Source organism: Rhea pennata, chromosome 14, assembly GCF_028389875.1.
Source record: "Rhea pennata isolate bPtePen1 chromosome 14, bPtePen1.pri, whole genome shotgun sequence".
In the NCBI taxonomy this organism is placed as follows: domain Eukaryota; kingdom Metazoa; phylum Chordata; class Aves; order Rheiformes; family Rheidae; genus Rhea; species Rhea pennata.
The window spans coordinates 5,560,662-5,573,713 of NC_084676.1; the positions used below are offsets into that span (position 1 = coordinate 5,560,662).

At 44.1% G+C, this 13,052-nt stretch overlaps 1 protein-coding gene across 2 annotated transcripts in view; it reads left to right on the forward strand.

Moving 5' to 3' along the window:
• The window catches only part of LOC134146854 (rho GTPase-activating protein 7-like), a 57,574-nt gene extending 47,421 nt beyond the window's left edge, over nucleotides 1–10,153 (forward strand). For both annotated transcript variants that reach the window (XM_062587437.1, XM_062587436.1), the window contains exons 4-10: nucleotides 1,158–1,221; nucleotides 2,430–3,787; nucleotides 4,251–4,421; nucleotides 5,230–5,389; nucleotides 5,544–5,742; nucleotides 7,761–7,980; nucleotides 9,940–10,153. In XM_062587437.1, coding sequence (XP_062443421.1) covers nucleotides 1,158–1,221; nucleotides 2,430–3,787; nucleotides 4,251–4,421; nucleotides 5,230–5,389; nucleotides 5,544–5,742; nucleotides 7,761–7,980; nucleotides 9,940–10,054 — 2,287 coding nt within the window. In that variant the 3' untranslated portion in view covers nucleotides 10,055–10,153. The remainder of the gene's footprint in view (nucleotides 1–1,157; nucleotides 1,222–2,429; nucleotides 3,788–4,250; nucleotides 4,422–5,229; nucleotides 5,390–5,543; nucleotides 5,743–7,760; nucleotides 7,981–9,939) is intronic.
• Nucleotides 10,154–13,052: the final 2,899 nt, after the last annotated feature.

A 13,052-nucleotide genomic window follows, 5' to 3' on the forward strand; every position in this document is an offset into this window, starting at 1 on the left:
AAATGTTTTCTGCTGGCTTAGGAGGAATAATCAGTTCCCTGTGAGCACACGGTAGCAAGCACATGGTAGGAAAACAGTTTGCTCTTTAGAATTACATATTACAAGGTGCAAGGATTTCCTCTGATTAATGAGCTTCTAGAGAGATATTCCGGGGAGACAAACAGCAAAAATAATCTGCAAAAGGGATACTTTTTCTTTTTTTCCCTGAATGTTTTATTGAGTACGGAACAAAAATATTGACCTAAAATTTATTGTTTTGGCACAGTTGTTCACAACACACAAGTGAAAGTGCATCATCAGTGCAAAGTAGAGCTCATTGCTCTGTGAGCTTCCCTGATCTAGGACAATAGCAGTAGCGGAAGAACAAAGTACACTGCAGTTACTGAAGCTTTCTTGTTATGAGCTCACTTTTAGCAGATTATGTGAACGTTATGCTGTCCATGACATGCTGCGTGGTCAGTCCAAGGGAGGCAGGGAGAATTTACAGCTCTTAAAGGAAAGAGAAGTTACTCTTCTGGCAAAATGTGGGTTTTGTTTGCGAATTCTCCTGAATTCAAATGCAGCTTGTTGGGAGCGCTAAAAGGAGTCATTTGTATATACATCCCTGAGGCACAGCAGCTATTATTGAGAATTTAGGATTATGTTTTCTTTCTTGATACTAAGTTTGTCCTGAGTGTTTCTTGCAGGCTTCCAGTATGCCTTGCTGTTGATGTTGCATATTTGTATAACCATTAAGAGTTTGTCTCATTTGTGACCTTACTATCTCATAAGTCTTTTAAAATGATAGATAGTAAAGTCTTTCCAAGGATGCAAGGTGATGCCTTCAATTGTCTACATTCTGTTAAGAAGGTGACTCAGGCTTTTTAATCAATTCACAATTTTTCACAGTCATCACTGAAGCTCATCATAAGATTATTATTGGACTAATTACTTATGGTCCTCTTCTTATTCTATGATGGCAGAATTCAAACTGTGAACGTCTTGAGGTTGTTAATAGGCATTGGTGTGGCAATATGTATGGAGCACCTGTAAGAAAACAGTCTTTGAGGCTGATATTGCAAATTCAGTTTAGAAATTCAACACCAGTTTAGAGCATTCCTGGTTTTAAGAAATAAAGTAATTTAATTTAAAACTTAAGGCTTTTTTTGTATACCTAGACGGCTGAACACATTGAACAAGTGTGCTTCAATGAAAGTGGAAATAAGCTGTCGGAGGAAACAGGTATGTTTGTAAAATATAGCTAATGTTCTCATAAACAATATGATAAGCTATTATATCAAAGGACTGTTTTTCAAAGGTGCAGGAAGGAATAGCAGTTTCTGAACTTTTCTTTCTCTTCTCTTCTCTTCCATCTTGTGTTTGTACTTTCCATTAAAAATCATAGTGATGAAGGCTGACTCTATAGAACTTAGGTAATATTAATTTTGTAAGTAAGTAAGTCTGTCAGCTGGGCTGGGTTTTTTTTTTTTTTTTTGACAAACATTGTTGGTCAATAATTGCACCAACAAGTCACCTTAGCAGGTGTTTTAATGTGTTCTTAAGTATTTTTGCATCATATTTAAGGTCTGAAAGTGAAATTTCACTCTTGTTGCCTGAGGGAGGAATAAGAAATGAAAATGGACAAGCCAATACTGTCAGAAGCTGGGTTTTTAGGGCTGGATAGCCCTTAGCTGTGTTGGCTTTGTCTTCTCCAAACAAACAAACAAAACAGACTATTTCAAACCAGAGTTATAGCCACATTGTATCTGGTTTACAGTAGGATTTCAAAGCCTGTTAGGTACCATGGATTAACCGTGGGACTAGCAAGAAAATACTGATGTCATCTGTTGGGAAAATGTTGAGGTTGAAAGTTTCCATTATGTCTTCAGGGAAGCATCAAGGAGAGATAAGTCATTGCCATCTTTCGTATGATTTACTGGTCAGGCACTTGCTCGGAATGGGGGCAATACAGCAAATGGAGCTCCTGAACTAGTGGGATGGAGGTCTCCAAGATGGCATGCCAAATATTGACAGTGCCACAGCCCCACAGTCAATTGCTTCTCTACTGGCAAATTGATTTTTTTTTGTCACAAAAGCATGAAAAAGAGTTTGGTTTGTTTGGCTTCAGGAAAAAAAAACACATTTTAAAACCTCATGGTTTGCTGCAAAACAGAATTTTCATCCTCCTCAGATCAAATCTACCATCTTTTCCTGCAGCAAAATTAACAGATTTGTCAGCGGGGTTGAGATTAATTTGTTTCTGTGTTTTTCAACTGACAGCACAGAGCAGACTTTCAGGCTTAATGTGTAATCATGGTTACATTTCCCTACGTAGGTGTTGGGGGTTTTGGAAGTAGGCAGAAAATTTAAGTCTCCTTTTTTATTGCATCTGCAGTAATTTTAAGTTTACCAAACTTTTCCCTTGAAATCTATCTTTTTTTCCTTCTAAGAGTGATGAATCTGAAGATGATGAACCTTGTGCAATAAGTAACAAATGGACTTATGAGAGATGCAGTCAGAGATGGTCTCGTTTTGAGAGCCTAGAAGGTTTCCCAGGAGAGGAAGGTGCTAGCACGGCAGTCTTAGGCAGTCCAACACCGAGGAGCATCGGCAATGAGGATATAACTTTTTTGGATCATGGAGAGAAACATGATGTGTCCTCAAATCATAGTACTAGCAGTGGTGACAGTGACACTGTTAGCTTCCCAAAACCTTTTGAAGATGTGGAGACCAGCAGGAGTTCCTCAAAGTGTTCCTCAAATAAAGTCGCTTCACCAGATGACACCTTTAATTGTTCTCCTCCCACCACTGGATTTTTAAACACCACCGGCGAAGAGAAGCTTTTGGATAAATCCCCATATAAAAAAGGGAAGAGCCTTCTTAAGAAAATGGAGAAGTTGCATTTGAGGAGCTGCAACTTAAGGAGTAGTCACTCAAAGGCCAAGCCCCTAATAAGTGAACCTGTTCTTCTGGAAGGGCTTAATGAAGAAAAGTTGAAGATGCTTAACTGTGTAAATATTTCTGACCTCTCTGACATCCAAAGAAAGAACAATTCTTCTTATTCTCTCCAGAGCTGCAATAGCAGCAATCAATCTGAAAATAGGAGCACAGGGAGCATTCCAAGTCCCACTACAAAACCGCAAAGCCACTATAAAAGAGGGGGGACATATGCGGAGGACTTGGATTGCAGCAAGGTTTTGCTGTGGAATGATATATCTCAGCAAAACCTACAAAATGAAATGAAGTTGCGAACGAACCATATGTTTCAAATGCCACAAGGCCATAAGCCTGGTACTTTCCCCAAAGCACTTCGAAACGATTCCCTGTCTCCAGTAGACAACTCTTCTGTCGATTGGAGAACTGGGAGTTTTCATGGGTGTAGAAGGACCAGGAGCAGAAGCAGTTCTAAGGACTGCAAAGCCCCCAGTAGCCCCGATTTGTGCACAGATAACAGGCTGAGCATATATGACAACATGCCCAATATTCAGCTTGATAACTTGGACATGGCAGGAGTTGGTGATGATGATGTTTTTTCAGAGTTGAACAATGTTATAGAAGATGTCAAAGGACTCAGAAAGTTGGTCGATCAGTGGACAGAGAAGATCTCAGATGATGGAGAGTCAGGCTTTGCCAGTGACTTGACCTCTGGGTATCCATCCTTCCCTAAAGAAGTATGTCTTGAAATACAGCACTCAGAAGATAAGTCAGCAGACTTCCCAGCTAAAGAGGGAGAGAGCAGCTGTGAACTGGCCAAGGAGCTCAGTTCTGCGGAGGTGGCATACATAACAGACTCTAAAAAGGCCAACAGGTTAGCCTTGCTTGGGTTTCACTAATAGGCTGCCCATCTGGAAGCTTTCTCCATCTGTTCTCTCTACTCAAAATGTAATTGCTTTTATACAACAAAATATTCTTATGTCTATTCCAAGTAGCAGGGTGTGTACCAGTGGTCCTAGGCACTACTGGTCTGTATACACTCAGATATCTACATATGCTCTGATCTCTGCTGAGAGTAGCACTCTCATAATCTGCATGAGGACTTGGTTAGACATTTTGAATCAGACTTCAGGACTAGCTTGTTGTGTTCCTTACTGAAACCTTTTATGTGTCTGTAGTACCTCTTGGAGGAGAAATACCTTATTTAAATGCAACTAACCATAAGCTGTTTGGGAATTGCAGGTCATTTAGAGTCTTAGGCATTTCACAGATGCAGGCAGAGGACTGACAGTGACAGTGGGAACAGTCATTTACCTTGAAAAATGTTTATCCCATAGGCATGGGAAACAATCCTGGTCTATGGAAGAGAGTGTGAATTTGGAAAGCCTTTCTGTCCAAATTGATAATCAGTCTGCTGCCCACCTAGCCCGGACCCAAAAGCTGGCTTTGTTGAAACTCACGGCTCTAATGGACAGATACTCCCCTTCCAGTAAGCAGGGCTGGAACTGGTAGGTTGTTAAAGCTTTAATTAAAGCTTTTGTTTTATAAAATAGATTAAAAATTCTGTTGAATTTTGTTGGGGAAAAAAAAGAATTGAATGTAAGTAGGTGAATTTCCTCATCTGGCTGGATTACAGTGTCCAAAATGAGGAACTTCATCCTGCTAAATCACTTGCAGTTTTGTGGTTATTTCAGTGTTTTTTCCAGGATTATCATCATCATCATCATCATCATCATTCCAGGATTTCTTTTGTTACGGATTGCATCTTTCCTCTTCTCTGGTAGTCATATTGTTACTGATTTTAAAATGGTTCATAATTAATTTCTCTGTAACCTTGTCCATTTGTGGGGCTTTGTAAGCCCTTTGTAGACATTACTGGACATGAGGTGGGAGGGGGGCTAGGCTGAGAATCCACCATTTCAGCCTCAAGTCCAAGTTTGAACTAAAATAACGACATGCTAGTAAATGCCTAAGACTTGAAAACATCAGTTTGCATCTTGTGGTAGAGATCTCGTACGTGAATTTAGAATGAAGTGCAAAAAAAAGTGTGCTAAAGGGATGGAGCATATTTCACATGAGGATGTCTTATTAAAGCAAATTTCAATTTTGAAATGAGGAGGTCCTTCCTAGAATTGCCCTTAATGATTTTCTCTCTACCATATAATGCTACACGTACAGGAACATATGTGGTAAAATCTGGAGATATGGCAAGTACAACCAAGTCCTTTCCCATGCATGTGGTAAAAATAGAGTAGCAGAATGAACTGTGCTGGAGCGCTAATGAGTTGGATGCACTTGTTTTTGTTTTGTTTTCAGGACTATACCAAAGTTCATTAAAAAAATAAAAGCCTCTGACTACAAGGACAAAAATGTGTTTGGGGTTCCCTTGCTTCTGAATGTTCAGCGAAGAAACCACCCGCTACCTAAAGGCATACTGCAAGCACTGGACTATTTAAGAAGCCACTCACTTGACCAGGTATGAACATGAAGCAGCCTGAAGTAAATCTGGCTACTGTGGTCTCTGCTTTCAGCTTTTATGAGGGACTGACTTGCTTTCTTGCTCCTCCTGAGGCTCTGAACAAGTCCTCATAAAGCTTCTCTTTGTCTTTATTGTTTTCTTTTATTGATAGGTTGGTCTGTTCCGAAAATCCGGTGTTAAATCCAGGATCCTGTCTTTAAGGGAAATGAATGAAACCAACCCGAACAATGTATGTTACGAAGGGCAGTCAGCATTTGATGTGGCAGATATGGTTAAGCAGTATTTCCGAGACCTTCCTGAACCTATATTTACTAGCAGGCTCTGTGAATCTTTCCTCCACATCTACCAATGTAGGTAACAAAAGCTATAATTTTCTAATTTCTTGAATAAAACGTCTTTATGTTACCTTCAGTGTTCAGCTAGAAGGCCAGAGCCTGATTTTTCACAAATTGAGACTGGTGCTAGTCAGAGGAGGTGAATGAGGCTGCACATGCCTGAAAATGTGAGCTCTCTGGGGTTCTAGACTTGTACACAATATTTGAAAATAGCTTAGCTATAGTCTCTAGCTCTAAAGCTTCTTTCTGTCCTTGAAAGGAGTGGGAAAAACTGTCTAATAACACATGTTGTAACAGTCCTTCTAAACTGTGTTTTTAAATAGTCACTTACTTACCTATGCGAAGTTAGGAATTAATCTTGTCCGCTTGTTCATGGTGTGAAATAGCTCCCTGTGCAAGAATCGTGTTATATTGCTGGTATCACTTTATTAAGGTGCCTAAGTACAGTTGTTATGAAATGGCATCTTTGTCTGGAAACACAGCCAGTTTCCACCTGTGTTATCACTAAGACCATCCTTGAGACACAGCCTGAAAAAAGAAGGAAATCTGAAGCAAAACTCTAGTGCTGAATATACTTTTAAAAAGGTTCCATCTCCAATACTTTGACAGCAAGGTATTCACTTTTTAGAAGTGACCAGGGTGAGGAAGTAGTTTTTGCCATAGAGCTATGTGTTCAAACAGGAAAATTTCTTCTTTTTTTAAGAAAAGATTTTGAAAATGAGAGATTTCTGAGAGGACTGGGTTTTAGCCTGTGTTATGTGACTTTTATCAACATAAGCATGTGTGCTGCTGCTGTCTTGTGTATGATATAAGACCCTGAAAATGTAGTTGGATTTTATTTTCTAAACCTTAAGGGGTTTCTGGATTTTGTCTGAAATGGTTTGTTTAAAAGAAATTTTCTGACTGTCAAAATTGGTATACTGTTGCTGTAACCATGACCACACCACAACACCACTGTCTGTTTCTATCCCAGTGTTCTAATGCTGGATGTAGATGAATGCCTGGAAAGAAATGTGAGCAGAGTGAGCAGATACAATTCTCCTCTGGCCCCCACCTGTTTTCAGCCTTGGGAGTTTCCTGCAGCAAATGCCAGTGTTGGTTTCTGCTGTAAATTTGCGCAGAGTGTCCTTGAGACCTTGTAAACTTTTTACACCCACAGATCCCTTCTGTGAGGAGTTCCACAGTTCCCCTGTCTGATTGATGTGGAACCAATACTTTCCATTGATTTTAAACCTGACCACTGGTCACCCCCTTGCTCATGTGTTGGGAGATAGTAAATAATTGAACTGTATTCACCCTTCACTCTTGAGCAAGTGCCCAATTTAAATAACCATACTTGAGAGAAAGAAAAGATGGTGCTTTTGCCAAGAAGTGTGTTATGTATGGTCTGCACATGTGCTCCTACTAAGGAAAGAGAAGTGATGATCTACCCTTTGTAATGATGAAGAAAAAGAGATACTGTCTTTGTGACAGAAGATGAATGACAGGGTAGACTGACCATACCTACTGTCCAGCAGAAGTTGTCATCTGAATACCTGATAGCACTGTGTTTCACTACAAATTAAAATATGTTGGCAAAACATTATTCCCTCAATGTTTGCCTGCCAAAACTGAGTTATCCAAGGGCAACTTTCATCTTCATTGCATGAAGCTAAAAGGAAGAAAAACAGTGGAGTAGATATCTCCTCTAAACTATTATTACGAAGTAATGTTTTGTGGGGAGATAAGCCGTTATTTGGATTATAACAAGAGCAAGTTTAGTGCAAATTTTTTAGCATGAAGTTGGAGACAAGTTTCAGCAAATCAAGCACAAGCATCACTGGATGGAATGATTGTGTGTATTGACAAGCAGTAGGAGAAAACCGTTCCTGTGTGATGCAGCTGTAATAATGGCCTTAGCCAGATCACCTGTGATCTAGAATGACAAGAAAATGGATGCACCTACAGTTTCAATGCCCTGTGTGCGACTATCCTGATGAATGCTTCCTCTGCAGTTCACATGAGATTTTCATGATTTTTTTTTTTATCATCAGACTTGCCAAAGGATCAGCAGTTTCAGGCTGTCCAGGCTGCTATTCTCCTTCTCCCAGAGGAAAACCGAGAAGCTTTGAAAATCCTCCTGTTCTTTCTCCGAGATGTGGTTGCTTTTGTTGAGGCAAACCAGATGACACCAACCAACATAGCTGTCTGTCTTGCACCTTCTTTGTTTCACCTCAACACCCTGAGACGAGACAGTTCCTCCTCATCCACTAGGTATGATCACTTCAATGCTAGCATTGTTACTGTCAGTAGTTTTCCTCTTTGCTGAATCAATGCTTTCTGTTGCTGACCTACGGTAAGTGTTTGTTATGAAGAGGGGAGAAAGTGTACATGTTTTGGGGTTTGTCTCAAATACGATTTGTTCAGGTCCAGCAGGAGCTTTCCTCAGTCCATGCAGAGATCCAGTAACTCATTGTATAGTGCCTAGAGCTATGTTAAGGCCCTGTTGTCATGCTCCTGACTAGTGTAGACGTGAGCTAGCCTGCCTCCTTTGTGACTGTTTTACACTCTTTGAGATCATCTGCAGATGCAGGTGCCCTGGAATTCAGCCTGCAACACACTGTTTGCATTTGGGTGATGCCACGGATGAAAAATATGGCTCTTTGTGGCGGTAAACTGAGTCCAAGTACAGGCCCTACAGATATCTGACAGTTTGTAGGAATCCCTGGCACTAATTCTGCTGAGTGATAAGGTAATGGTTCCTGCCAAACTGAGCTACAGGGATTCTGTAGATTTATCTTAATGAGCAAAAGTATCTGGGTTGCATAACATCCTCCTGTTGTACGTGCAGGGAGGAAGGTGCCCTTGGGCCAGAGTACTCAAGTAATCTCTGAGAGCATTTGTGCCTTATCTATCTGGTCTCCTGAGGCAGTGTTTGCTTTACTCCATGTTCTGCATATGGATAGACATGTATCAGGGTAAAGAGGACAGCTGGCCTTGATGGAAACATTGTGCACCCATCATAGCAGCCACTTAATCTCCTCACATGGCAAACTAAAGATGAGACTAGGACTAGTTCCAGAGAGGTGCAGAAACTGTCAGATGTGCCTTTGGCACCTTTCATGCTAATAATGCAGGCTCTAGAGAGCACAGGGAGGGGAAAGAAAACACCAAGGACTTCTGAGTGGCACAAAACATCTGAAAATGCCTTAGTGTAAATACAGTTCAGCTCAGATCTCCCTTGGCTGAGCTGACACACAGTGAGGGAAACATACTTCTAGCGATTTTGAGATTTTGGTTTGCTTAAATATTCTCTGCAATAGTAGGCCCAAAAATAGAAATTGAGTTTTCTCTTTGTTGTCATGGTTTGAAAGTGAGGTTGCTTTGAATTGTTAGCTTTTTTATAACTGAGCATTAATGTTGTAGTGCAGGTTTCATACTTCAAAGGGCAGAGGCTGACAGTTCTGACTTTGATGAGCAGCGCTGAGGATACCTTCCACCCTGTTTTTCAAGCCATTTGTGAGGAATGCACACAGATAAAAGTATCAGAAGTCAGGATTAATGATGTCATAGGATGCTTATGAATTAAAAGAGGAGACTGTTTTTGAAATGTCTTTGAAAAAAACATGGTAAGGTGTTTTAGGCCTAAAGATTTAAGCGGTTCTGCAAGGGCTTTGCAGGATATTGAAGAATCTAGCTATTTGAAGGCTGCAGGAAAATCAGATAGGATTCATTATTGTCTTTGGCAGAGTGTATGATTATGGTCTGAGGAATAAAAAGCCTTGACTCACTGGTGTTGAGGAGACCATGCTACTGTTCAGTAAAGGCCCAGGCACTTTTGGGTTGTGCCAGGAGGGAATCATTTCCACATACCTTTCTACAGTAGTGTAGTGCGAGCCTCACTCTGCATATCTGGGGAGCCTTCAGTGCAGAGTATGTATGTCTGCTGCTGCTGTTTTCCAGGCCCTAAGTAGGGCACCTTGGTGGTATGGTTCAAGGTAAGCACTCTGCAACTGTGGTTCATATAGCTCCTGTTAACAAAGCCTCCCTTTTCTCTCTCTCTCTCTCTCTCTCTCTCTCTCTCTCTCTCTCTCTCTCTCTCTCTCTCTCTCTCTCTCTCTCTCTCTCTCTCTCTCTCTCTCTCTCTCTCTCTCTCTCTCTCTCTCTCTCTCTCCCCCCCCCCCCCTTCCCTCTTTCTCCCTCTCCCTCTCCCCCCCCCTTCTCTCCATCCAGTCACAGGAAGTACAGTTTGGGGAAGCCAGACCAGAGGGAGTTGAATGAGAATCTTGCAGCAACACAAGGCCTGGCCCACATGATAATGGAGTGCAACAGGCTCTTCCAGGTATAGCACTTGCTGTATTAAAGCAGAAGCATGGTGCAAGATAACGGCTGTTACCACACTGACCAGAAGCGTCAACAAGGCTGCCTTGTAGGCTATGTTGCAGGCCAGATGTCTCCATTCTCTTTATTTTTTGTGTTGTCAAACATCATAATTCAGGTTTTCCTGAAAGACTGTACAGGCAGGACATGGCTAGTGAGAGGATGTGGGGGACAAAAAGAGCTGGTAGCAGGGCTAGTGTCTAAGGAAGTCTGAGGTGGCAATGTCAACACAGTGGAATTGCAGCTGCTGCTGCTGGTCTTGGGGGTGGGGAGTGGGGGGTCAGAGTCGAGGTCCAAGCAATTCAGGAAACAATTTGGAGCAGCAGAATTGGGTAGAGCAGAGAGGAAGGGAAGAAGCATGCCCTGTAGGGAGATTTGTGACCAGAGTTACCACAGGTACCTTGCATTCCCACTGGGCAATTTTACCCAAAACTTAGTGAGGCAAAGGCTGCATCCATGTGTGCATGGCCTGGAGATGTGGCATTGGCTTACTGTACAAGTCCAGCAAAAGCAGAGATGATCTGATCTGGCATGCAGAGGAGCAGCTGAAAGCTGGATTTGATCAGCCTTAAGAGGGTGATGGGCATGGATCTTATTGCTGTCTACAACCATCTAATGGGAGGGTGCAAAGAAGACAGACTTTTCTGGGAGGTGCTTGATGATCAGAGAAGAGGTGACAGGAACAAGTTGCAGCAAGGAAATGTCCCACTAGATATTAAGAAAATAAAAAAAAAAAAAAAAATCACCAGGAGGATGGTCAACGATGGAACAGGGCCGCAGACAGCCTATGAAATTTCCATCATTGGAGATGATAGAGCTCAAGTGGAGGAGGTCCTGATCAACCCAGTCTAGCTGGCATACTTTGAGAAGGGTCTTGGCTCACAGTCCTCCAGAGGGCTCTGCCAAACCAGCTTGGTTTCTGAGCCTGTGCCCTGTTGACTCTAGTGCAGTGAAAACTAATGCAATAGCAGAGATTCCCACAACTATTTGTGAGGGGCTGTGAGAGCTGAAGGCTGCACTCATCCACTGGTGCCTGGTTGGGGCGAGGGGGAAGGGCAATTTACCACTGCCCTCCCGCCTACTCCACAGTGGGAATCTAGTTTAACTTGAGATTCTGCTGTCGGGTCTGGCTTGAGCAACGGTCATTGATCTGGCCCAGGACCATGACCCTGACCCACAGACTAACTTTCTGGTTTTACCACGGCTGTGCTGGATCAATATGGACTTGCCTGGCAAGCACTGGCCTGTTGCTGACCCTGGTTACCATCGCTGGCACCAACCCTGAGCCTGACCCTGCCTTCTGACTCACACACTGGGCCTGGCCTTGGACCTGCCTCATCACCAATGGACGTGTCTGATGAGCTGGACCTTCAGTTGATCCCAGCTGTCCTCCTGGGGCCTGCCTTGCACCCCACTCAGGTCCTGTGGGATGGGGGCTTAGCCTATGGCTGTGCAGAGGGCTGACCTCCCTGTCCCCACCAAACATGGTCCCCTGAACTGAGACTGTAGGAGAGCCCCAAGGCTTCCCCCACAGCACTGACCCTGTCCCTGAGCTGGCCCAGATCTCCTGTGTGACCTCCAGCCCAGCCCATGGTCCTGATTGCTTCAGGGCAGCCTGATTTAACCCCCTCGAACTCTGCCACCCTACCCCCCCCCCCAACCCACAGCCTGAAGGCCCTGTAGGGGTGTCCTGATCTGGGCCCTATGTCAATCCTCTGGTGACAGGTGACCTGGCCACATGACAGCTGGAGAACTGAGCCATGATGACCACAGCCCATGGAGCTTCCTGGCAAGTCTCAGGCTGGTCTGGGATCCAGCAGACATCATTCACACTCCTGCTCCCACCAGGGCATTCCAGCTGCAGCCAGGCCCCTGACCCCAGGGCTATGTGAGGGGTGGGGTAGCCCCTTGCTGGTGGTGGTGGTGGTGTGTCAGGGTCCTGAGATTGCCACAGTCCTGCTCCCTTCATCGCCACCCCTCAGTAGTTTGATGCTGGGACCCAGAGCCAGGCTAGGATTAAGGCTGCCCCCTCTGCTGACGGTGGGGCAAGGCGCCAAGACTGCTCTGTGGGATGGGAGCCCTTGTCACTACTGGAATTTCCTGGCAATCACTGGACTGTTGCTGACCCTGGTTACTGGCACTGGACCCAACCCAGAACCTGACCCTGCTTCCTGACTCACACACTGCACTTGGCCTCAGATGCCTCATCACCAGTGGACATGTCTGGTGATCTGGACTCTTGGTTGATCCCAGCTGCCATGACAGGGCCTGTCCTGCTGTCCTCACTCAGGTACTGTGGGACAGGGGCCTGGCTGGTGAGCCCCAGCCAGGCTGTTGCACTCACTTCCCTCTTAGGGAGGTGCTGGCTGCTGGTGCTCCCTGACACTGCTGTGGTGCTTCAGAGGAGCCTGGCTGGCTTTCTGTGCCCAGCCGAGAGCACTGTCACTTTGTTTGCTTGGGGGGTGTGCGTGTGTGTGTGGTGCATACATACCAGCTGTGTAGGGATTCAGGGCATTCCTCCTGCAAGGAAAGGCATTTCCCCTGTGTGAGCTGCTGAGGGATTGCAGTTAATTGAGCTGCTCGTCCCCTGAGGTTCCTCCTCTAGGTGCTGCTGCTGCCTGCAACACCCCAGCACTCCTAGCAGCCGACAGTGCTTCCCCCTGCGTGGGAGTGCCAGTGCACTCTGCTCAGCTAGCAAAGGAACCGTGCTGGGCACGGTGCTTAGGTGCTTGGTAAGGCAGAGACAGACATTGACTGATTTGGCAATGAACTGGACACTAAGGGCAAGGCAAGGCAAAAACAGAGGGAAAGGAAGAACTAGATGTTGCTGAGAACCGAGAAAAGGATGACATTTATTTTCTTCTACTGGGAAACACGATGATAGAAAAATTGTGCTAGCAGTGAGGACTGCATTTGTCTATGGTGCTGGGCCAGGTACTGCATCCTCTGAGATGCAGGCAGGAAAG